The 23,522-nt window shown below is 43.3% G+C and overlaps 4 protein-coding genes and 1 long non-coding RNA gene across 10 annotated transcripts in view; 2 read left to right on the top strand and 3 right to left on the bottom strand.

Annotated features, from left to right (window-relative positions):
• Positions 1-6,818, bottom strand: part of LOC6734428 — a 105,766-nt gene extending 98,948 nt beyond the window's left edge. For all 5 annotated transcript variants that reach the window (XM_016182030.3, XM_016182027.3, XM_016182029.3 and 2 more), the window contains exon 1: positions 6,055-6,818. The gene's annotated coding sequence lies outside the window, so the exon portion shown is untranslated. The remainder of the gene's footprint in view (positions 1-6,054) is intronic.
• A 257-nt stretch (positions 6,819-7,075) lies between these two features.
• Positions 7,076-8,343, top strand: LOC6734431 (BLOC-1-related complex subunit 6). Its single transcript, XM_002081415.4, has 3 exons — positions 7,076-7,612; positions 7,673-8,147; positions 8,205-8,343. The coding sequence occupies exons 1-3, from the start codon at positions 7,225-7,227 to the stop codon at positions 8,248-8,250; spliced, it is 909 nt and encodes a 302-aa protein (XP_002081451.2). The 5' UTR covers positions 7,076-7,224; the 3' UTR covers positions 8,251-8,343.
• On the bottom strand, positions 8,298-9,139 carry LOC6734432 (peptidyl-prolyl cis-trans isomerase-like 1). Its single transcript, XM_002081416.3, has 2 exons — positions 8,966-9,139; positions 8,298-8,863 (listed from the first exon to the last, which is right to left on the bottom strand). Exons 1-2 carry the CDS (start codon positions 9,046-9,048, stop codon positions 8,416-8,418), a joined length of 531 nt encoding a protein of 176 aa, XP_002081452.1. The 5' UTR covers positions 9,049-9,139; the 3' UTR covers positions 8,298-8,415.
• An 85-nt stretch (positions 9,140-9,224) lies between these two features.
• LOC6734433 (homeodomain-interacting protein kinase 2) overlaps positions 9,225-23,522 on the top strand; it is a 49,482-nt gene continuing 35,184 nt past the window's right edge. The window contains exons 1-2 of one of the 2 annotated variants that reach the window (XM_039293437.2): positions 9,225-9,459; positions 13,705-14,265. In XM_039293437.2, the coding sequence (XP_039149371.1) occupies positions 13,998-14,265 (268 nt within the window). In that variant the 5' untranslated portion in view covers positions 9,225-9,459; positions 13,705-13,997. Of the gene's footprint in view, positions 9,460-12,238; positions 12,388-13,704; positions 14,266-23,522 lie in introns of those variants that run through there. The other variant, XM_044922892.1, reaches the window with a different exon arrangement.
• LOC27206682 lies at positions 16,301-17,425 on the bottom strand. Its single transcript, XR_001600093.3, has 3 exons — positions 17,200-17,425; positions 16,632-17,102; positions 16,301-16,527 (listed from the first exon to the last, which is right to left on the bottom strand). It is a non-coding gene; the product is annotated as an uncharacterized LOC27206682 (long non-coding RNA).

Raw genomic sequence — 23,522 nt, forward strand, 5'->3', positions numbered from 1 at the left:
CACATGACAAATGCCTCGGAAGGCTCCAGCTCAAGGCCCCCACCCAAAACTAAAGAGCTCGCCAATTTAATTTATGAGCCTAGCGATCTCCTTGCGATGACTATCGGCCGACGAAGCGTAACGCCCTCCTGAAATCCGGCGGCGGGTCCAAAGCGGTTAACGGTGAACAGGGTCCTAACTAATGCGATTAGTTAGAGGTGGGTGGGCAGTTTAGAGCAGCTTATAACATAATATTATAATAATCAGCAATTTAAATTTACACATTTTATTAACATTTAATAGCTTGAAATACACCCATTCGTTCCATTGGTACTTCTCGTGTCACGCGACCATCTCCAAGCCCCAAACTGTAGCACATTTATCGAACGCTCAACAAGCGCGATTTCCGATGAGCACCCTCTCCACACATGAGGGGGAGAAAGGGAAGTCAAAACTGGGTGGGAGGAAATGGGAGTGTGAGCTGGGAAGGATCGGATCAGATCGAAGGAGGTGGCTGGCACCCGTTTGGGGAGCAGGCAAAGGCAAAGGATCGCTGGTTCATTTCGTTATCCGCCATCCGATTTGCTTAATTGCATAAATTTTTATTTGCCATGGCCGATCAGGCATTGCGATATGCAAATCGGGATCTCCGCTGGTCCACGCGAAAATCGCGAGAGGAGAGAGATGATGGACGAGGCGGGGCGGAGTGGAGTGGAGTGGAAAAGCCGCGCATTAAATCACAAAAACTGAAAATGGTAGCAAGGAAAACCGACCGTCGACTAGCGACGACTTTCGCTTGAGCCGCAATCAAGCCGAAAATAAACGAAAATTCTTCAGTTGACAGCCAGCAAAAAATGCAAAATCAAAGAGATCTTCGGGTGTGCTCAAAAGCCTGTGTGCTTGTGTGTGGGAATTTCGGAAATTTTCCGACCACATTTTCTTCCTCTTGCAAAGGTCAGTGTGGGACTTTTACTTTTCTCATTTGGCGGCGGCCTTTCCGAGCGGTTTTCTCTGCTCATTTGTTGCCCGCGGTGTTTGGCGTCGGTTTCGGTTCACAGGTTCCAGGGGTTATTAATTGTTCCCCGGGTAATTAAGAGCACCGGCAGAAAGTGCATTTGGATGTAAACATTTGGCCAGTCAATCACTCTAAGAGCTATTTCATTGATACCCATATATTCGAAGGCGTTAAAATGATCATAAATACAAAGCGAACGTGGACCATTACGAAACGATAAGTGGTATGGCGGACCTGAGGTGCATTTTCCGTTAATCACTCATTACAAGATTTTATTTTCCAAGCCGAATCTTCCGAATTTTCTATCTTTTATTAAAACCATAAAACTGTTCCCGATTTTAGCCTAACCATAAATCACCATCTCACATTGAACTTTGCGCTACGATCCCCGATTATGGTGATTCCATTCCATCCACACACAATTTGGTTTAATTTCAGGCCCCATCACATGCATTCCAGCTGAGAACTTTGACAGCAATTCTTCCAGACCCTTCCCCCCCGGCTCCTTGATCACTCCCCTCCGCCGACATGATGAAAATTCCGTGCTGTCAAAAAGGGAAATTGCTGTAAATCAAATCCTTGACTCGGAGAATGGCAACAGGGCAAAGGAAGATCGACCCCCGACAATTCGCTAGTGTTTCCATTGCATGTCGCACATGTTTCGAGCACTATTTATAACACCAAAGCCCATTCCCCTGGAGAACCCCCGCCATCAACTCTTCGCTTATCGCACTGTGCTTCATTAAAGTCGGAGAATCGAAGAAGCGGAGCTGAGAAGACGGCACAAGAGTGCACAATTAAATCTGGCGGAGAAGAAAGATCTACAAGTTACTCTGCCACTTCCAAAGCTGATAATAAAAATTCCTCGCGCTCTTCATCATTTCGAGGCGCTTCTTCCTTCATGCGGTCTATTCATAGAGTTGTTTTCTAGTCATGATGGAATGGCTTCGGTTCGTATTTATAGCTACGCAGCGCAGTTGCAGCGCGCCTTTGAAATGTATCTTCATCTGGCGGATGCATCCCAGCATCTTAGCGGCCGTGCCTAATTCAAGAATCAGCGAGATGCAAGGAAAATACCGAAAATAGCTAGACTCCAAATTGTTGATCTGGACTTGGCACCAATTCAGAATGCTTTGCGTACATCGCAGATACTTTTGCGACTGTAGCATTCCTCTAAAGTTAATCACCTCAATTATAAGGTGGTCATTTGTATCTCTCATGTCCTAAATGCTTCTAAAGACGTTTTGAACCCGCAAATCATTCCTAAATATAGACTCTTGAACTTAATAAAAGAATTGAATACCAAGTTTTTAGTCTGAAATTCCACTTTATAATCGTTTAATAGCTTAATGAGAATCCTAAGCCGCTTGGTGAATAAGTCACCTCCCCGAGACACACCTCTTCTTATTCTCCATCGAGAAACGCTGAAAAATGCGAAACTATTTAAACAACAACATGCGAACCGGTTCCCAATGAATTTGCTGAATTAATTTGGTGTGTTTGTCTACCGAATTCAAGGTTAATTTCAAATGCAAAATAATCAAAGCTGATACCAACAAATTAGCCTTCCGAATAATACAAAGATCTTCGTTCGCCGCTGGAAAAGATGGAAATTAATTAGCGACCGGCTGGTGGATTGACTTCAGCAGCTGACACAGTGGCCAAATGAGATTTTCGTTTACAGATAGTTTGACATAATTTGTGGGCGTTCCTTTCCCACCCGCCCCCGCCCCGGCCAGAAAAAACATGCAACAAACAGTTGCATGTTCGTGTGCGTCAAAAGAAGCTGAGGAGAAAAACACAAACTCAATGCGGAAATGCAGATAAAAAATCAAAGAGCCGGGTAAAATTGAGAGAAAAACCTTTGGAAAATTAATGAGCTGCAAACAATGCGGACATCGTTAGGGGGTAAGATTTATTCGGGAAAACTAATAGGAGAAGGCAGAAGACGACGGAGCGAGGTCAATATTTGGACACCGAAAATACAGAAAAAAAGAAAAGTTGCGGGACAGGGAAAAATGCTCAACTCAAGCTGATCAACAAAGTGAATAGGCCCTGCTGATTCAGATGATTCACGGCGATCAGATGCACATTCATTTATCGAAAGCAATCAAAACAAAATCAAACAGGTGCGAAATACAACATATAGTTTAGGTTTGCGATTGAAATCCCCTAAAGCATGCCTTCAAAATCTATTTACGTGGCCACAAAAAACTATTTCTCAATGTGAAAAACCAAACCAAGGCAACAGCTAAAGCAAAAAATAACAAAAATTACCAGGTAAACGATTCGCTTTTCATTTTACACCTTCCACAAAACACAGCCATCAACGGCAGCTCCCCCTTGACCCTCCTCCTTTAACCCTTCATTTTCCGCTGGCTGTAAACAAATCAAAAGGAGGTCAATCCATATTGGCGGAATAAGTGGAACAAACAACAATATACAAGAGAACTCCAGTTCTTTGGAGATGAAATGTTTACGGAACTTCGACAGGCGCTTGCGAAATCCGAAAGCAAAGTGAGCTCACTTAGGGATAATCAAATGAAGAGCTCTCTGAAAGATTTCCGCCATAAATTGTGCAATTTCTTTGTGGAAAAGTCTGTTTAGCGCGGGGAACGTTGCGGAATGAATTCGAGCATATATACGAAACTGTTAATTAAAGGGGGTTTGGGGTGGGGAATTCCAGATGAGATGATCTCATCTGTAAAAGTTGCTCAGCGAAGCAAGTGAATCAATGATTGGGAATGCTGTAATTAAACTGGCGAGGAAGAATGAAGACTAACATCGCTTACATCGGATGGAAATTAAAAGTAGGGGGGTGAACGAACATCAGTATAAAAGTCACTGTATAACGGTATAACACCTTCAAAATGCAGGGGATGAATTCCGAGAAGGGTGTGCATGGGTAAGCATCAGAAATGATGGCGAATAATGCAAGATAAATAACGAAAGCGTGCCACCGAAGTTATATTAAAAGTGGGTGTGAATAAAATGTCAGTTACAAAATTGTAATATTTGGTTTTAGAGTAATTCGTACCTAGTATTAAGTACACTATTTGTTCAATACTGCTTTCCCATAACTTGTTACTATTATGAAGAAAAGAACCCCATATGATCATAAATTCATGCGTGCTTTTGAAGTTTCCTACCCAAATTAGTTCCAAAATGAGAAAACAATGCTCAATGAGTGTAGAGATGATCAGGCAAAAAGTTTGTAAGTCTAGTTAATTTATTTTTAGAGAACAAGAGTTGAAAGAATTTTCCTGACCTTAATTTGGCTAACAAAAAATGTTAAGAAAACAGTTAGAGGAAAGTGGAATTACACACAATTGTGTTAATCGAACTCGAACATTAGGAGATTAGATATTGACAATCATTCTTTCGGATTGATTGTCCGTTTCCTTTATGAATTCAATAATTTTCAACTTCCTTCTGGATGATTTGTATTTATTTCTTCAAACTTTCTCGCCATTTGAGTTTGAGAGTGTGGGAGAGATTTGGGCCTTATTTTTGAGTCTTCGGTTAGGCAATTTGGCTCCAAAGTGACCTAAACCGACCCACTGCTAATGAGCCATTAACACGCTTATCTCGGAGGAGGAAGAAACATGGCTTAAAGACCGACAAGACCTGGCCAAAATTGGCCACGCACATGAGATGGGATTTTGACATATTGGGACTTCAGGTCTTTGGCCCAAAGAGACTCGGCACGTGAGCGTTAAAGCCAAAACACTTTGGGGTTAAGCTGGGGAAAATGAAAATGAAAGAGCAGGCGGCGCGCGAGTGGAAAATAATATGAATTTCCTCAATTAGATTTCCCAGTCGCTGACCCCAAACCAGGCACGATGCACTGGAAAGTCGAAGGAAAACCGGGGGAAAGACGAATGCAAATCGCATTAGGACGCGCGTTTAATCTGCTCCAAGGCATCGCCTTAACCCCGCCCCGAGGAAAATGGGGAAACTCACGAGAGGGGAGGGTGGGAAATCTAGGAAGAGGGCACCAGTAAAATGCTGCAGTAAACGATTTTCCATTTCCCGCTGGGTCAGCGGGTCATCCAGTGGGCGAGCGGGAAAACGCGAGATGAATGCAATATGGAAATCAATAAATAAAAACAGCATTTTCATTCAAGTGCTCGACGAGGAAATGGTTGTGGGAAAAGGCCAGAGAAAACCACGTTTAAGTGTCGCCTCTGAAAATGGGAAATCTCTCTTCGATGCGATGTAAATAAACAACAAGAGTGCGACAACATTTGTTTATAGAAATGAAATGGAATTTAAAGTGCGAAGTAGGGAAATACTTAACAAAACAAGGATCCAGAAATTGAGTTCTTTGATTTTCGACCAACCCTACTAGTATTTTCCTATTGGATTTTTACGCGTTTAAGAGTACATTTTGTTACAGAATATAAAAGTTAGAAGCTAATTAACGAGTAAATTCTTTCTCCTGATTCATGAAATGCTTTTCTTGTCCACATATCAATCCACTTCGCACTTTATCGATGTCAAAAAACGATTGATAAATAAAAATCAACCCACGCATTTTAATAAAAACAACAACACTTCAAATGCACAGTTACACACACATAACTAAAAGTGAAGAGCGTGGAAAGCCGAAAGAGAAGAAGAGCGAGAGAGAGCAAATATTATCGCAGTTATTACGAAATCGCAATCGAAACATAACGGTAGTTATAGATAGGAAAAGCACCAATACAATAAGCGAATATGGGTGATAGAGGAAGAGGGGAAGAAGTGGGTGGTTGAAAAAGAAACAAGCGATCGCTATCTCTTTCTCGCTCTCATACTTGCTGACTGCACAATTTGCAGTTAAAAGAAAGAAGCAGAACGGCCAGAGAAGAAAGACAAAGCATAAGAGTAACTGGCCAAGAGGAAGAAGAAAAGAACAAGAAGTCGAGAACAAAATAGAAGAGAGCACACACACACACACACATTCATACGTACCCATAGAAAACAGAAAGGCAAAAAAAATCTTCCATTTTTTGTACACTTTTATCCATTTTCAATAGAAATTAATAAGGTTCTTTAGTAGAAACAATTAAACTTACTTGCTTTTTTTGGCAGCCACGCATGCGTCGAATGGGAATTTATGCTCCTGCAGATTCCAATTGGAATTTGTACCCCGGCTGCAAAAACAGTTTTTTTCTCTTTGCTTTATTTCCACACTGCACACATACACATATGCAGCGGCACATACACACAAGTGCACGCACTGCAGTCGATTTTGGTTTTTTGCATTAAAACATTATTTTATTATGCCACTCGTTACTGTTTGCCACCAATTTGCGTATTTTGTACATCAAATTTTATTTTACTTTTCGTAGCCTTTTGTATTATTTTCCTAATCTGCACATGCACTTTTTAACGACGCCAACACACACATTTGCGCACTCACACACATGGCGAGGATGAGAGAGGAGAAAGAGAGCAAAACACCGTTTCCGTTGCTTCCTTTTCGCTTATTCCTCTTTAGCCGCTTCTTTTCGATTCTCGCTCTTTTTGGCACTTTTAGCCCCAAGTTGCTGGCAATTCACTTTGCGTACGAGCACTAACAATTAAAACGACTAAGACGCGAAGAATACGTTGGAAACGCGAACATATAAACAAAAATCAAAGTTGGCTTTATTGCAGCCTTACGCAGGTGTGTTTTTACACGCTCATCGCGCAATTAAATTAGAACGCTGCGGATTTACTTAGTTCACTTTAGTCTACCCAATGCGCGCCGCAAACCTCGGAGCCGCAAATTATAAACACGACTGTCTTCGATTTAACGGGCTGGCCTATCGGTTCTATCGATGATTCGATAGTGCGAGCTGGAGTGTGACCATTTCTTGGTAAGTACAAAATCGTGGAAAGTAAACTAGCGATACTATCGAGCTTGTCACATAATCATCTAAGGAAGATCAATAAAAATCTGGTGTCTCACTAAAACCAAAATGTTCATCAGAGCTAGAAAAATATAACTTGCGCACATTAAGATGCCAAGGTAAAAAAAAAACAATTTTCTCAAGACTCGATAACAGATAAGCTGGACCTCATCCTGAACAGGGCCTAATGCAAATATACTCGATAAATAGATTTCATCGATAACCATTTGGTATATACCAGTAAATTCTTTGTTTTGGTTTTCATTCAGAACTTTGTGAAAATTGACTTAAATTTCTTAGTCTGCCTAAAGTTCTTTTGATTGAAAATAACTTTCTTAAGAGCAGTGCAGAATGTCGCACCGCCACCAGGACATTCCCATCCGCCCACGCTACGGTTATGTGGCCGAGGAGAGTGGCCCTGTGGAAGGAGCAGCCAGGAGTTCCGGATCCGGAGCCACGCCCGCCTCCTCCTACACGGAAATTCCGTTCCTGGCCCAGTATCCGGGAGCGGTGCCGGAGCACGTGCTCCAGGATCTGACGCCCACGGCCACTGGCCATGCTGCGATTCCCGGAAGCGCAAAGACAAGACCCAACGGCGAGAACTACCTCAACCTGGATTCCGGCGAGGATCCCGACGAGGAAGACGATCCCTTGGAGGAGGAGGACAACAGCAACTCGAATAGCAACTCCAAGGGCAGTTCCGGCGACATCGAGAGGCCCAGACTGAAGGCAGAGAGCAGTTAGTTCTAGGTTATCTATCCTGAGTTTCTGACTAGACTAATCATCTTCCATCTTGCAGATGTGCCCTACGAGCTGGAGGGCGAAACCAGTGACTCCGACGGAATGCGCCACTTTGTGGCCCACGACCTAGAGGCCAAGTTGCGCGAGCGAGTGACTGCCTCGTCCTACTCCTCGGAGCACACCACGCCCCTGAGCTCCATGGGTCCCATTGGAGCCACTTCCGGCAACGGTCTGCTCACGCGGCGGTTCCTGCAGTCGCGCAACATTCCCGAAGTGGACGGCAGCGTCTTGAGCGACATCGAACTGGAGGCCCAGTACTTGGCCAGCTCGGTGGACAATCTGATGGAGAACCTGGGCAACCTGCTGCACTCGATCTCCTCCATAACGGCCGACAACGTGGAGGTCCACCGCAGCGCCGTCAACAAGCTGACGGACACCTTGGACGCGAACATCAAGTGCCAGTACCAATTGCTGGCCAAGGCGGAGGAAATCACCAAGTCGATGAAACCCACAGAGCAGCTGGGTCAGCGCATGTAAGTGGGTCAATTTAAGGCAGATCCCTTTAGTGTAATGGTCTTTCTCTTCCACAGAAGGCAGATCAAGCGGCTGGTGGACATGTTGGACAGCACCATGTAAAATACGGCTAAGCTATCCTGTGATCAACCAATCAAAAAGATCTTGTGTTTCTAGTCATTCCGTAAATACATATAATCAGTGTTATAAAATCCATATGGAAAGATACCTTTCGCCTAGTAAATTGTACTTATTCTAGCAGTTCCTCCACAAATCCGCCTCCTTGGCTCACAGCTTCTCCACCTTGGCCTTGATGATCCTTAGGGGATCCACGGGGCGGTCGTTCTTGTCGGTCTCCACCATGCCGATCCGCTTGACCACCTCCATGCCCGTGTACACCCTGCCGAAGATCGTGTGCTTGCCATCCAGCCACTGCGTGGGCGCCAGCGTGATGAAGAACTGGGACCCGTTGGTGTCCGGTCCGGAGTTGGCCATCGAGAGGATGCCCGCGCCCGTGTGCCTCAGGTCGCCGTGCAGCTCGTCCCCGAACTCCGATCCGTAGATGGAGGCTCCTCCGCGGCCAGTGCCCGTGGGATCGCCGCCCTGGATCATGAAGTCCCTGATGATCCGGTGGAACACCACGTTGTTGTAGTAGCCCCTTCTCGAGAGCTCGGCGAAGTTGCGGCAGGTGTTGGGCGCGTGTTTCCAGTACAGCTCCACGGTGATTTCTCCCATGCTGCGGGACACAAATGCCACAAATAAAGTGATAAACAAATGCTCAGTCTTCAGTTTCGCCGATTTTCGAGCGAGTACTGTAGCATACAAGCTCCAGACTCACCTCGTTTCCAGGGTCACGAAGTGCGGCTGCCAGGCCTTGTCGGGAATGCCACCCGCATTGTTGGGATCGCTTAGGGACAGCATAACTATATTTATTGTTGAATTAGCGAGACTTCAGTAAAATTGTTAAAACCGGCGGAGTCAGAGTGACCAGCTTAAGCGATCTGACTATATGCCGCTTGGCAACCCTGAGCTTCTACGGAAACTTCTGGTATATTTTAGACTCCCTTTGGTATTTTTTAGGGTTTGTGTGAGCACACGCAAGAGTATTTTTCAATTAGTTCCATTTCAAAATTCGACGAAAAAATCGTGGAAAATATTTAGCGGACGGAATTTTTCGTCGGGCTCGCGAGAAAAGAGACAGTTAATAAGAGTGTTGCGTGTGCGTGAGTGAGACAACGCGAAAAGTTAGAGAGAATCGGAATCATGGCGAGTGTTTTTTTATAATCAAATTTCCACAGCACTTTCCACGTATAATCGTTAATGAAGCAAAAAGTAAGCAAAATTTAAAAGAAAAGCCTGCAAGTGTGTGTGTGTGTTTGGGAGCGTGTTTTTTTTTGTTGCTGTGTTGTGTTTGCAGAGCGCAAAGAAGAGGAAGCAGAGCTAAGAGAGAAGAGAAACTCTCGAAAATGAATTGAAAACGATGAACTCAAAGTAGCGCACTAGTATGGTGCTTGTGTGAGTGTGTGTGTCTGTTGTGTGTGGGAGAGAGAGGGAGCGAACAACAAAGAGCGTATCAACATTCAATTGCATTTTTAACTTGTTTTCGCCATGGAATTGTTGCTTTTCTCGCGTTTTTCGATTGCCTTTTGTTAGCAACAATTAGTTTACAGGGTGCTCCGTGCAGAGGATTTTCTCTTTCTCTCCTGGGGGCGGTTTCCACATGGGAAAACTCGATGTTTCCATTGTTTTTCTCGAATGCGGGTGCTGGTATCGCCCTCTCTCTCGCTCGTTAATTAAGGATTTTTGTGTTTGAATTCCCTAGCTTAGGCGACTGAATCCACAATCGCAAACAATAAGCCCGCAATCGGCTTGGTTTTCATTTAATCAGCAGTTGCGGTCGAACCCATGGAATATGTATGGTTTTTGGCCTCTTTTCTATTTTCATTGATATTTGAGCCTTTAAGAGAGAAAAAAGTCTAAGAATAATTGCTAAAATTTGTTTGCACTTTATTTGTTTATAAAGGTCTTCCAATTTAAAATAATAACTTCATATATTGTCTGGAAAGCCCTGGAACAGAATAAGTCTCAGTAGGTTGAATAATTTGTCCACTTTTGGGACTTTTATCCCCTTCCCTCGGGCAATTTTTATTGTTTGGGATTTATTGCCAACTCTTTTGGCATTTATCAAAACAAAAGAGGAACGATAGCTGGCAGGCGGAAATGGAAATAACTGCCTTATCCCTTCTCTCCTTATCTTTCTCTTCTCTCCTCTCTTTCTCTCTTCTGTCCACCGTTTATCCTCCTGTGACGCTGCGTCATCATAATCAGCGTTTGTCGATTCATCAAAGAAACCGCCGCCGGTTGCTCTCTCCACTCTCTCTCTCTCTCTCTTTTCCTCCATTCAAGGATACCGAAAGAGAGAGACCGAGAGAGTGCCCCTTCTCCTTCACACTGCTCCATGGGTTTCCTATGTAAATCATTTAAAGGGAAATTGTTGCACAACTTTAACGAGTCGTTGGCGGGGGGAGGGGTGAGGCTTACTGCTTGTGGGTTTTCCCGGCGTAACCCTCCCCTTCCCATCATCCCAACCCGCCCACTTTGGCAGCTGTCAATTAGAGCTTACGGGGAAAAAAAATGAAAACCCGAAGCTTCCATATGTTAGCTGTCCCTCCCACAGGTCTCCGCCCCCAACAGCTGTTGGAAAATGAGATTAGGTGGTGGTGGGGGGTAAGTGGAGACGCAGCTTTATTGGCCTGTAATTGATGCCCAGGCTGCCAACCATATTGCTGATTGAATTGTGGCGTTGTCGCTGCAGAAAAGAAGAAGGGCTGAGGACCGAGGACTGACTGCTGACGTCGCCACCGAAAGCAGAACCCGTTCAAGCAGCAACTAAGCGAGTCTTCTGCGGGGAACCCCCGGAGACACAGACTTGTCGAACTCGCATCCTGCTGGGCTAAAAAAACCCCGAAAATCCATTCCAGATTTAATGACAAAGGCCACCGTCCACTACAATGTTGCTTAAGTACCGCAATTATGACCAAAAAATGTAATATTACGTTTAAGGTTTAACTTCTCTTTACTTTCTACAAGAAATTGTCATGAATCGAATTCTTTGAAGCGCTGGCTTATTTACATAAGAGTGCTAGGAATTTCATCAATTAAGTTTACCTTTTGTTGGGTTGCGCTTTTCAAGTCTAGGTTTTCCCAAGAATTGTCCTCCATTCCTTATTTTCTGCATGCTGGAAGCCATATGCTTTCTTTTGATCCTTTGCAGGGAAAGAACCCCTGGTACCTTCCACCCATGAAACTATAGCAGCTCCTTTGGCTCGGCTAAAAATGTGTTCAATCCACGCAGCCATTTCCATCTTGTTCTATATGTGTGTAATTAAGTCTGCCCACGACGCAAGTTTTCCTCTGCGCCTCTTTTTACCCGGCGGCTGCCCAACTAAACCACTTTGGCCCATTCGCACATCGCAACCCCATCTCCTCGACCCACCTCAACGAAAAACTAAAAAAAACTATTTCGCAAGGTGCCCCTTTGCCGGTTCTTGGCCTCCCTTTGCGCTTTCTCCGCCCCTTTCTTCTGCTTTCTGCTGCCGACGCAAATCCTTACGTGTCAAATGGAGCCCCTCACACTTTTGGATGGCGCCCGAACAGGGACATCCACGTAAGCAATCAAGCCCTGAGTTGGCTATCCGACGAAGGAATACCCCTTACTGGGATTATTCATATTCTACCATAAATTTACACAGTTAGGACCAGTTTAGAGAGTACTGTATAGAATGAATAGTTTAAATCCCCAAACAGTTACGTTGAGGTCTATGCTGAGGATACCCAGGATATTGCAGGGTAGCAAATGAAGGAAAAACCAAAACAACAACCACAGCGAAAGTAAGCAAAAATAATTTCGCGATTCGTCCCCCGGGCAGAGCCCTAAAAGTCGCAGATTGAGCGGGGAGAAGGGAGAAAGGGGCGGCAGGAAGTGGGCAGTGGAAGAGCGGAGACCGGGCTTGCGCAGGCGCCTGGAAGAATCCGAAGCGGAGAAGAGCGGCGAGTGTGGCCCGCTCTCTTTTTTCGGCTCTGTGGCAACAAAGTTTCGGTGCCTCAATTCTTCGATTCAGAGTCTCCACAAACGGCTTCGCGAGCGGACGTTGCAGCCACAGAAGACACAGCCACGGCCGTCGAGAGGAAGTGGCAGCTACAGAAAGCCAAGATATATATCTGCATATACATATGAGTGGCGAAGCTGCTGCGAAAAAGGTGCAAAACAAATTAAGATGCATAAATAAACACCGGACTCGCTGGCAGGTGTTTGTGAACTCAGCTTGTGTGTGTGTGAGTGCGGTGCTGTGCGGTGAAATATTACGAAAGAAAACCTTTTATGTTTTGCAATTTTCCCGCAAACAAATCAACGAGCATAAATATTAATTTTGGCTACACCCAAAATGAGATGATGGACAATAACGGCGGCAAGAAGAAGCGCTGCCTGAAACTTGTTTTAGCCCGGTTTCGGATTTCTCCGTCTTCCTCTTCTCGCCGACGTCGTTAACTAAGAGCCGTCGTATTAGACGTTAGTTAGAGAGTGCGTGTAAATTGTTGAAAGGATATTGTGTTCCCCAAAGCGCCATCTCAAATATGAATATTCACTGTTCATCTCTCTAATGAAAGCTGTGAATTTATCAAGTTACTAATCGACTTACTGGATTGGGACATTTTGGGGATAATTACCGTCAAAACCTTTTGAGTGGGTAGCTACGTAGCTTTCGATTTTACATTAGGCAGGGTATCCGCAGGATCCATTTACTCGCCAGCTGCAGAACGAAAATCCATTCAGCGGCACTGTCTCTCTCCCTTTTCCACTCGCTGAGCAATCCATTAATAACTTTGGAACCGGCTTGTGTTTGCTTTAATTTGTTGTTGTTTTCTGTGGATTTGTTTTTCGGGTTTGGCAACGAAAGTTGCCAATTAGGTTTAATTTTAGGGGGCTTCGTAGAATTTTCAGCAAAGTGCGTAGAAAAGGGTTTCGTGGTGTGTATCCGTGTGGGCCGAAAGTGCGCCAGTGTGCGTGTTGTTTGTGTGCGGGGCCAAGTGCGTAATCTCCCAAATGTTTTTATTGTTGTTTGTTTTTTCGTTCTTTTGTGGTTCTCATTTTTCGACACCCGAAATGTGTTTGTCTTGTTTTTATAGTTTGTTCTCTTTCACGCCGCTTTTTGCGTAGTTTAAAAGCGGAATCAAGTAAAAAACCAAAACAACAGTGGAGCCTGGATAAGAATGTTCTGCGTGCAACAAACTTAGAAGCTACCAAGTTGCTGTGCAAACCTTTCCAAGGCATTACTAAATTTCATAAAGTAAAATAAAGTTTTTTAGCTCACTAGTCAGTCTCCACTGTCAATATTTGTAAATAATAATGAGTGTCTGTGTTTTTGGACAACACACTTGAATGGAAAGTTTCAAAAGCGAATTAAAATAAAAACGTATGAGTGCGGGGCAGGTGTGCGAGTGTGGTGATATGATATTTTTGGTACGTGATTTTATTCGACCATACTAATGGCTATTGTGTTCTCCCTCTACTTGCAGATTCTCTTTTAATTTGGCATAAATTGTATTTGTCTTGAAAAAAGCATATTCTTGTAAATATATCCTCTTCGTAAAATATCTTACTTAAAAGCCTTTAAATATTGAATTCACTTGAAATTTCAAACGGTGTCACTCGAAATTCGCCAGCGACTCGCCACGTTTTGTACAAACATAGTTTGTAAACATAAGTTTGTAAGCAGCCGGAAAAAGGCGAACGGAACCCAAAACCCCAATGCCAGCCAACTGAGTGCAAGGGAGACAGCCGACCACGTCGAGCGGGATAGCATGCGCCAATGAAAACGTCCTACCACCCAAAAGCGTCCGATTTCGTTGACTACGCCGTTGCCGGGGGCGGGGGATCCGGATTCTGTCCGGGATTAGGAGCGGGACTTTCAGTCAGGGCGACGTCCTTCTACGGCGATCAAACGGTAACGGCAACTGCGGACGGGACGCGTCACCAGGAACAACAACAACAGCAGCATATCCTAAGGCAACCTGCAACATCCACATCGACTTCATCGGCAGCTGCAGCAGCAACCAGCAAGCGAAAACGTCAAACAGGTGAGTTTTATAGCCATCCAAATAGTTACTACACATTTGCACTAGCTTTATTTATGACTAGGCTTTCGAAATGGTTTGAATTTGATATCGATAGCATGTGAATTCGATATGTTATGTTATGTAGGGAATTTTCAGTGTAAATCGGATTCGGATAAATGGAAGTTATCGGATCAGGTATCACCTGCAGCAGCCACACGAATGAATCATGGGTAATTTGCCTGCTGTTCATTTCATTTCGTCCGGTTGATTGCCCCTTCCCGTGGTGATAGCACTCATCGATTATTGTGACAATCGCTTGATTTGCTTGAGTTATCGTTATCACACACGCGCCGTGGGCAATGCGCCCTGTTGTTTAGTAATACTAGGCGCAATATTTATTATTATTGGTTGCCGTGCCATATTTCTGCCTCTTCTGGGCACTCTTATCGCCCGATTTCCCCCAGCGCCTCCCCTTTTTATTGTTGATTATCACAATAGACGCCATGGCAACTTTTTTTGTGGGTAGGGAGAGAGAGAGAGGAGAGCAAGGAAGCGATAATTCGCATGGTGGTTTGTCGCCGTTTTGTATTTTTTTTTGGTTTGTGGACATTCTCAGACTTTGTTCAGTGCTTCGGATGATATCTTTGGATTTTCCACGCTATCCGCGATTACGCTTGCATGCTCGAACATGTCTGTCTTGGCGCTTGAAGAAGATTCCCTTCCATAATCCCTTTAAAATTTGCGATGATGTTTTCGCTGCTCGACTGCCTGGCTTCATTCACATTATCTGCTCTGTGAATAGTATGAGTTATTGTTTGATATCTCACAAGGTCGCCCCTTTTCCCCGAGCTCATTGAAAATTCCAGCGGACGCAATTACCACCCCAATTGTCTCCCAATCTAAGTTTTCGCTTTTGAGCTGCTCCGCCTCTTTGCTCGACTGTATTTCCAGTGTTTCCTTCGCTTTATTTATTTTTCGCTTATTGCGACTTATAAAAATATTCCAGTTGTTGTTTGCGCTCCCCATTCGCCAGTTTGCCAGTTCGCTTGTTGTCGTCATCAGAGTGGCTGGAATTTGTTGTATTATTTTCTTTTTCGGTAATTTTTCCCCCATATTTTCTGCTGTTCTCTTCTGCGAAATGTTTATCTTGTTTTGTTTGGCTGGCCACTAATCGAGATAATACTTTTATTTTTATTTATTATTTATTTTTTTTTTTGATACGAGAATACGATTCTTTTATTTCTGGTCTTGGTCCGACTATCTCGAAAATGTACGTATAGCCAAAAATATTCGTTTTTGCGATATGAACATGTTGATTTTGTGTGTGGCACTTGATTTTCTGGCTGTCATGGGTTAGATATTTGTTTATTTCCACAATCTTATCGTTTGTTATTAATTTCTGACAAATATAGTTTTGGGTGGATAATTGTTTCATCTAATTCTAATACCTTGAAGCATTCAAAGCTTGTACGTCTTGCCTATCAAGTAGGTGAAAATGTCCGTAGATTTGAGTTCAGCTTTCTTCTCGTGTCTTTTCATTCTGCCCTAATTAACTTCGGTTTTCCACATACACATTTCTTTTTTTTTTCTCTGCCTGTCGATCAGCGGCATCAAAAAGTTTCCGCTTACTTTGTTGCCTTTTCATTACTGATAGCCAGCTGTACATATACTTTCGCCCATAAATCTCCGCCGGTTGCTAATAATTTCAGCCGACTGTGAGCCCTAACCCCGCAGAAGACTTCGACACGGATCACGTTGGTTTTGAGTGGGTGAAAGGAGCTTAGGCAGCTGTGCACCCAGCCCAGTCTTCCTCGGGTCCAGGTCTCCTATGTCCCCCGTTTCGCCTCTTCTCTATAACCCGCTTTACCCCTTTCTACGTCTGCCTGTGTAGGCGTTCTTTTTCTTTGCAATTTCACCCGGCTCACACAGATACACACCAACACATGCCCATAACCGGTGCGCCTTGTCTGCTCTCCTTCGCTCTCCTGCATTGGATTTTATGCGGGGTATCTCTGCTTTCTGCTCGAGGATGTTACAGCTTTGAAATCTTTATTCGTTTATTTGACAATCGATTTATTCCTTATCTGATTGATAAGTGAGAATGGTACATTCTCTTATAATGAAGATTTAGTATGGAAATTAAAAATCTTGAAGAAAAACCTTTTCACAACTTTGCCAACTGCTCTTATCTGCTCCCCTTTTTCTTATTTTGGGCATCTTTAATAACGAGAATCTTTCACTTTGCCTCGTTGTTTCTGCAGCCTGACACCGTTATTCTATACTCTAGAGATGGCATCGTGAGTGTGTGTGATGAGTCAATGTGGGGTAATCACAATTAAACAATATTCGTTTATGGAAAACCAGATGCACCCGGTTCTCGAAGTTACCTGGATTGGGCTGAGACCTCACTGGGAACAGGTTCCACCGTCTGGGTTCCCGAAAACAAACAGGTTCCACATGTCGAACGTGTCCAAAATGGATTCCCAAAGGGAAATTGGTACACGCGTGCATCTCTCATTAAAACTCAGACGGCTCCCTATTCTCCGCCCGCCTTTCTTCTCCTCCTCCTCCTCCTTTCTTCTGGGCCCCTTTCTCCGCTTCTCTAGCTACTTGCTACTGGGTTATGTGATACATTAATGGCGTCTGTGTGTGCGTGCCTCTCGGTGTTCCCTTTTGCGACACAGAAAATAAAGCCAAAAGCAGCGAAGGTTTCTTCAAAGGCATTCTACCAAGCCCACGCACAACAGAAGCCCCAGAGAGCGAAAGAGAGGGGAATACGGCGGTGAGCGAGACGGGGAATGGGAGGGCAAGCTCACATGTCAATCAGTCCCTTTCTGACACGTTCTACGTTGTTTCTGCTGACGAGAGGAGTTCAATTTAGTTTTAAATAAATATTTCATATTTTTCCCAGCTTCACAGCTTTGATGATTCTTTTAAAATCCATTAAAAACTAACCTGTGCTTGTATGTAGATAGTGACAATTACCTATTTGATGCATTCAGTAAATTATGTATTTGTTGTGTATTTATTTTGTGATTTTAAATTACACTTTAAATTCCTAATACTGATACATGTTTGTAAATTAAGCAAATGTTTAGCAATTTCCAATGATATTATTGTTGATTTGGTTGTTATTTTTGGACCGACCGAAAATATATTTGGCTGCTCGGTTGACATGTGAGGAAAAGACGAGAAGCAGACCCAAAGACACATGCGGACGAGAAATGTAAATGAAATTTCCATGCAAGACATCACGTAGGCTCAAAGTGCAGAGACAACGAAAACAGAAAGACGGGTAAACAAAATTCAGATTTGGTTTCGGAATGGTTAAATGAGCCAACGACACCGACCCGCTGCAAATTCATGAATATACTCGTATTCATGGCTCTCTGGGGTGAATATCTTACGGACTGAAGGATCCTACGATCGACAGGGCGAGATCCGCACAATCAATGGCAGAAACGAAATCGTTTTTCACAACTCAAAACTCGGGAAGGTCAAACTGGGGTTGGGCGGGCACTTAAAGGGTCCGCCACTCAGGGAAACTCGTGAAAATGACAGCTGTCCGTGATGACTGTATGTATCTGCCAGATGCACAGACACTTAGATACTCAGCTCAAGTCGACTATGGCAAACATTTCAATTAACCAAAACGCAAGGCAGCAGTAAAAACGAGGGGCCAGATACTAGATACAGTGGATAAAAGAGGACAGGCACCAAATTATCTTTATGATGTGTATTTATTTTGCTTAGCTTTTCCCTCAATTATTTCTGACATGCCACCAAATTTGACTTCTGGTGTTGTCATACGTGGTCTGTATATTGGCTAATATATGGTGGATGGGGTCAGCTAGTCGAGGCCAAACGGATGGTATTTTCCCAGATGTATGAAAACTAGTTTAAAATCCATATCAGTTTGTCAATACCTCAACTGCAATTCCACTACAATTCCTTCCAATTCAGTACCCAAACTGTAATTTCATTACAATCCCCACACTATTTCATTATTAGACACTAAATTAACTGATAATTGCCATATTTTAATTACATATTCATTCTCTTCCGTTGCAGGTAAGCCAAAATATCGATTTGATGATCCCCACGAAGTGATTAAGTGAGTTTCAATTTGATGTATTCGAATATGATAATTCCCGGGGAGATCTGAACTTTGTGTACTGTTGCTGAGGCTGTTTTCGTTCATGGTTAGATGGCTTTCAGCCGTCTCTTTCACCTCATGGATGTACATACATTGATTTCATCTCAGTTTCGGTTGTTTTTCGTTGATTTTTGAGCCTGGGTCTCGGTGCTCCGAAAGATCTTCGCCGAGCGGAGCAGCAACTCTGAGATATCGGACCAGTTTCTTAAGTCTGAGAACTTGTTTCGCGTGTCTGTAGACGTTCATTGCGCATACAGTTGGCAGTTTTAATTGAGTTTGCAGTCCCCGAAAAACAAGTGAGAATTATGGGGATGTGTGAGTCGACTAAAGGATACCTTGTACATACACGAAAAGTCTTTCATTTGGATGTGGGATAGATAGCAAAAGATAGATAGCTTTATTATAAATTTGCTGGAAAATTAATACCATGGGTACCATAATTCAAATGTCCAATGAGCAACTCTTATTTGCCATTAAGCGCCACGTCCTTCGATTCTCATCTCTCTTCTTCTCTGGTGGAGTCTCCGCTCTTTAGTTTGCAGCTTTGGGGAACGGCGACAAATGGAGGTCAACATAAAAATGCTAAAAAAAACTTAAACAACAATAAACGCGCTAAGAAGCAGTATAAAGTAAATTCGCCAACACAAGTTGGTTTAAAAGCTTAACTTCCCTCGTACAGCTGCGGACATTATGATGTAGAACTGGTTGGGCTATAGAAATGCCTAAAAGAGTTATCTTTGAGTAATATGCCTCGGATATTTTCGAATCCATGCTACGAATACTGATGCATACATGTGTGTTAATTTCTATAGATTTTTTGCTTAACCCATTTACTGCTACTGTGTTGACCCCCGGTGTGTATCCCCTTTAAACTGTAGAGCGGTAAGCCTTGAGGTTGCTGCCATTGTAGAGCGGGCTGTCAATGTCTGCGTCACTTGTTTTATTGCCCGTCTGTTGTCTGTGTTCGCTGTGTATCTGTGCGTGTGACAATGCAGGGCCTTTTACTCGAATTGTATTCCACAACGTTCCAGCATACGCTGAGACCCGAGATACAGATACATTTACAGTTGCAGATACAGATACAGATACGTGCGTCGTCTATGGAAATTGAGACTAAATTGGGTTAACAAGTGTTAATGGACAGAGATCTGGCACCTCCCTGCCGCTCCCACTGTTATTTAAACGAAAAACTGCATCAACACGGGGAAAAGGGAGCAGGAATTCAGCGGCGAACGAAAAGATACATTGGGCGCACTGTGGGAAAGAGCCCCGAAATGATGTTGGGTGCCCCAAAGTACAGTAAGCTCCAGTGACAGGCATTCCTTAATCTAATAATGTGGAAATTATACTCCAATTTGGAAATAAAATATTTAGGAACTTGACAAGATCCAATGGAATTTGTTAGCCAGGTATTGAGTAAAATTTTAAATTAACTCGCCGTATCAATGTCTCTCGCATTTCGCTTTCAATTTCCATTTCGATCAATCAATTTTAATGAAATTTCTCAGAACTTTTGGCAGCGCCACATGCCGGCTCTTATTTTAGCACCCGCCTCGAAACACCTTTCGAAAACCACCGCCCACCACCCACTTACACGCAAATTTACATTGCGACAGATTACGCAAGGCAAAGAGCAGGTAAACAGATTAGAAGGGAATTGGCAAAGAATGAGATGAATGAAAGTAGCATTAAAAGTAAATACAGTGAAAGCTCGCTTTAAGTGCCAGTTTCGGTTCTAGTAATTTTCGAATCTGTTCCTCGACTTTAAATTCACGCTAGAGAATTTCGTTTAAAATATCTAAAAATGTGTTAAGCCAGTTGCTGCAACTGTAACAGCAAATTGAATAATATCGAAGCTGCTTAAGCCAAGGATTTAAACAGGGGGATGGGGATGGGGATGGGGGAGGTGTTCTCAAGGGGCGGTGCTAAATGGGCGATAGGTGCAAGGAAAAGCAGAACTAAATGCAGAGAACATCGGGCACAGAAATAGAATTCTCGGACTTACACAACCAGCTCAGCGAAGGTGGCATACACATGGGATATACATACATACACTTAGTTGTAGCGGTCGGGTGGTGGCATTAATTGGTGGGTGGCACCGGGCGGTCGTCTTTGCCTCCGTCACAACACATTAAACGCAATTATAGAAAGTCAATTGAAGAGCAACAAGAACAGCGGGAAAGGCAACAAACTGTGCGCGGGCGTTGAAAGGCTGCACAGAAAAAGCCGACAGCAACGTCAAAAGCGACTTGGCTTACACACAAACAGAGGAGCTCGGATACATTTTCATCCTGGGTTGGCAGGAGAGAGCAAAGCCACCGCAACACGTGCCTCTATTTGCCTGTTTTGACCAGATTGGGTCGTTTCCCAATTACACTGTGAGAACTTCACTCCCATTTCGAGATAATCTATTTGAGGTTTTATACATATGTGATTTAATATTTGTATCTATTAGATACATTTTTGAACAAAATCACTTCTACTATTCTTGAAGCATTAGTTGTATCGCCATTTTGCGGTAATTTAGAGTATTTCTTTCAGTGTGCATTTCATGCAGACCCCACAGATTTCCCTCGACTTCTCATCGCTTTTTGCTAATTCCATTTTGCATGCTGGGACGCCCTGCAGAGAAGTTTCTATTAAAATCCTTTCCTCGCTGTGGGAATAGATAAACCAAGTGAGTGGTGCGGGGTGGGAAAAGCGGGTAAAGGAGGAAAGTGGAAATGCGAGAAATCTATGAAAATTCAAATAGTGCCTACAGGAATACTTGCGGAGAAAACTGTGGCAGGCGAATGAGACATTTGCTGAGCTTTCACCTCACAGATTTTGCTCCATATGCCGGAGATACATTTTTTGGTCTCAGCTCACCACCGCCAGATTCACTTCTCGGGGGCTCACTGTAGCCGGTATTCAGCCTTAATTTGCAAAGTCTGTCGGCTTAGCAGCTAAAATCCAGAAATTGCTCCACCACCCCTTGTTTTTTTTTACTGCTTTTCCTAGGTTTTTTTTTGATTCGCTTATCGAAGTATCTGGCCGTAGTTTACCTGTTATTATTGTCATTTTCGCTTTCTACAGGTGTGTAGATGTTTGTTGTTGCGGGGCTGAAATCGTATGACTAATGGGAGATTTTACTGTGTTGCTGTTCGCTATTTCTATACCTTTCTGCCTTCTGCTGCGTTTTAAAGCCAAAACAAGTTTCCAGCTGTTTTTACTCGCCATTATTAATTGATGTTGTTGTTTTCATTCGTTCGTGCCGGGGCGTTCCACACAATACCCGCCGAAAAAAGGCAACAAAGCTAGTGTTTTTTTATATAATTTTTGGTTCTCCATTTGTCTTTAAACACAGCTCTGTTCTCCGCTGATATGCGGATATAAGTAGATTTAGATTAGACAAATTTGCTAAGCCGCCAAGGTTGTGTGGAGCGTCTGTTTGAGGAACACAATACCGTCTATATTACTGTCTTTAATTCATCAATTCCGTTTTAGTGTAATGATCAAGGTGTTTTGAATTGCAAAGTTTAGGTTCCAGGAAATTTGGCCCGTGCAAATTTTGCAGGTTTTGAATTGAGACCAAAGTTGTCCGTGCGCATTATGTGCATTATGTATTAAAGGCGATTTTCTTGGCAATTCGCTGTGTTGTTTTCGTTCTACTTCTGTTTTAAATTACCACGCCCAGTTCCTTCAATCTTAAATTGTGCATTTCAAGCGATTCAACCAGAGAGCCAGAAGAAACCCAGCAAAATGAAAATATTGAATATGCAAAAAGACGTTTTCGACGTTGTTGATGTTGGCAGGCATAAATAAGAGAAGGAAAACATAAAAAACACACGGCAAAGTTATGCGACAGAAATGTGCCCCCTCCTTCCCCCTGCCCTCCGCTCCACCAGCCCATCTGCAATTTGTGCAGGCGGGAAAATGGGGAAAAGCGGGGAAAGCCGACGGAAAGGGCAAACATTCCCGTGTAAAACTCGTCCATAAAATGCAGATAAGAAAAGCAAAAAGTTGCAGCCAAAGTGCAGTTAGGCAACATTGTGGTCGGTCTGCCTTTCTTTTTTGTTTTTCCCCTTTTGTTTCGGCCTGTTTTGCCTTTAAGACGGCGCACTTACATACATACGTACATACATATATATGTTCTTGTCTTATTACCAAATTTAAATATTTAAAATGAAATTCGCCCGTCTTCTGGGCGGCAAAAGGTGACCGCGCTCGTTCTTCTCGTTTTCTGGTTGGGCAATTAAGTTGAAAATATTCTTGCGGCTTTACATTCGCTGGTCTGCGATTCTTTTTTGGACATTGCATGCATTTCACTTACATATTTTATTTTCGCTGCTGTTGACCGCTGAGTGGGCCAATTGTTTTAATTTTAATTTCAGTCTGCCGAAAGGTATGGCGTCTATAATCCACCCCATTGTATGATTCGCCGTTCATTAAAATATGAAATCGGTGGGAATACGGCTTATTAAGTATGCCTATCTTTTTTAATTTCCTGCAAAAATCTTATTTATTCTCGCCTGATTGCTGCAATGCAATGGGATTTATAGAACCGTATATATAGGCCGAGCTTATCTATAAGAACTGTTTCTGTTTATGATTGATAATAAAAGTGCGAGTGGAATAACTAACGATAAGCAGTTTTGTGCACAAATTAAAGATTTTCCCGTACCCCTGACTACTTTTTGTGGGTGGTTTCCACCCGTCGCTCGTTGCACACCCCTTTTGCAAGCAGTCAACTGACAAATTCCCGAGCTCGTCTCATTAAACTCGTTTGAAAGCACCAATAAATCTAAGCTGGCACTCACAATTCACTCTCTGCTGGTTTGTCTTTGATTAATACGTGCAAAAAGCGGAATTAGCGACAATAACGACAGGCCACTCTAACATTAATTATGCATTTTTGTATAATTTATGAATTTAATGCTTTACATTTTTGTATTATTAATTAAATGAATGCTTATTTGTGTGATGAATTATGTTAATAGCCTTCGCCGCTGTCTGTCCGCCTGTCCCTCTCTGGGTTTCTCCGCTGATTCAGTTCGCAATTGCTGAGGGGGTGGGCCGCCCATGGGCGGCGATGCGGTTGCCAGGGGGATCGGGTGTAGCTGCTGCCAACTGTCAGCCCACA

The sequence above is a fragment of the Drosophila simulans genome, chromosome 3L (assembly GCF_016746395.2).
Source record: "Drosophila simulans strain w501 chromosome 3L, Prin_Dsim_3.1, whole genome shotgun sequence".
Taxonomy (NCBI): domain Eukaryota; kingdom Metazoa; phylum Arthropoda; class Insecta; order Diptera; family Drosophilidae; genus Drosophila; species Drosophila simulans.

Excerpts from the sequence above, each read along its gene's own strand:
- LOC6734432 (XM_002081416.3), bottom strand. The coding sequence starts at position 9,048 with ATGCTGTCCCTAAGCGATCCCAACAATGCGGGTGGCATTCCCGACAAG. Across the intron at positions 8,864-8,965 it reads TTCGTGACCCTGGAAACGAG|CATGGGAGAAATCACCGTGG; the intron begins GTGAGTCTGGAG and ends TGTGTCCCGCAG.
- LOC6734431 (XM_002081415.4), top strand. The coding sequence starts at position 7,225 with ATGTCGCACCGCCACCAGGACATTCCCATCCGCCCACGCTACGGTTAT. Across the intron at positions 7,613-7,672 it reads CAGACTGAAGGCAGAGAGCA|ATGTGCCCTACGAGCTGGAG; the intron begins GTTAGTTCTAGG and ends TCCATCTTGCAG. Across the intron at positions 8,148-8,204 it reads GAGCAGCTGGGTCAGCGCAT|AAGGCAGATCAAGCGGCTGG; the intron begins GTAAGTGGGTCA and ends TCTCTTCCACAG.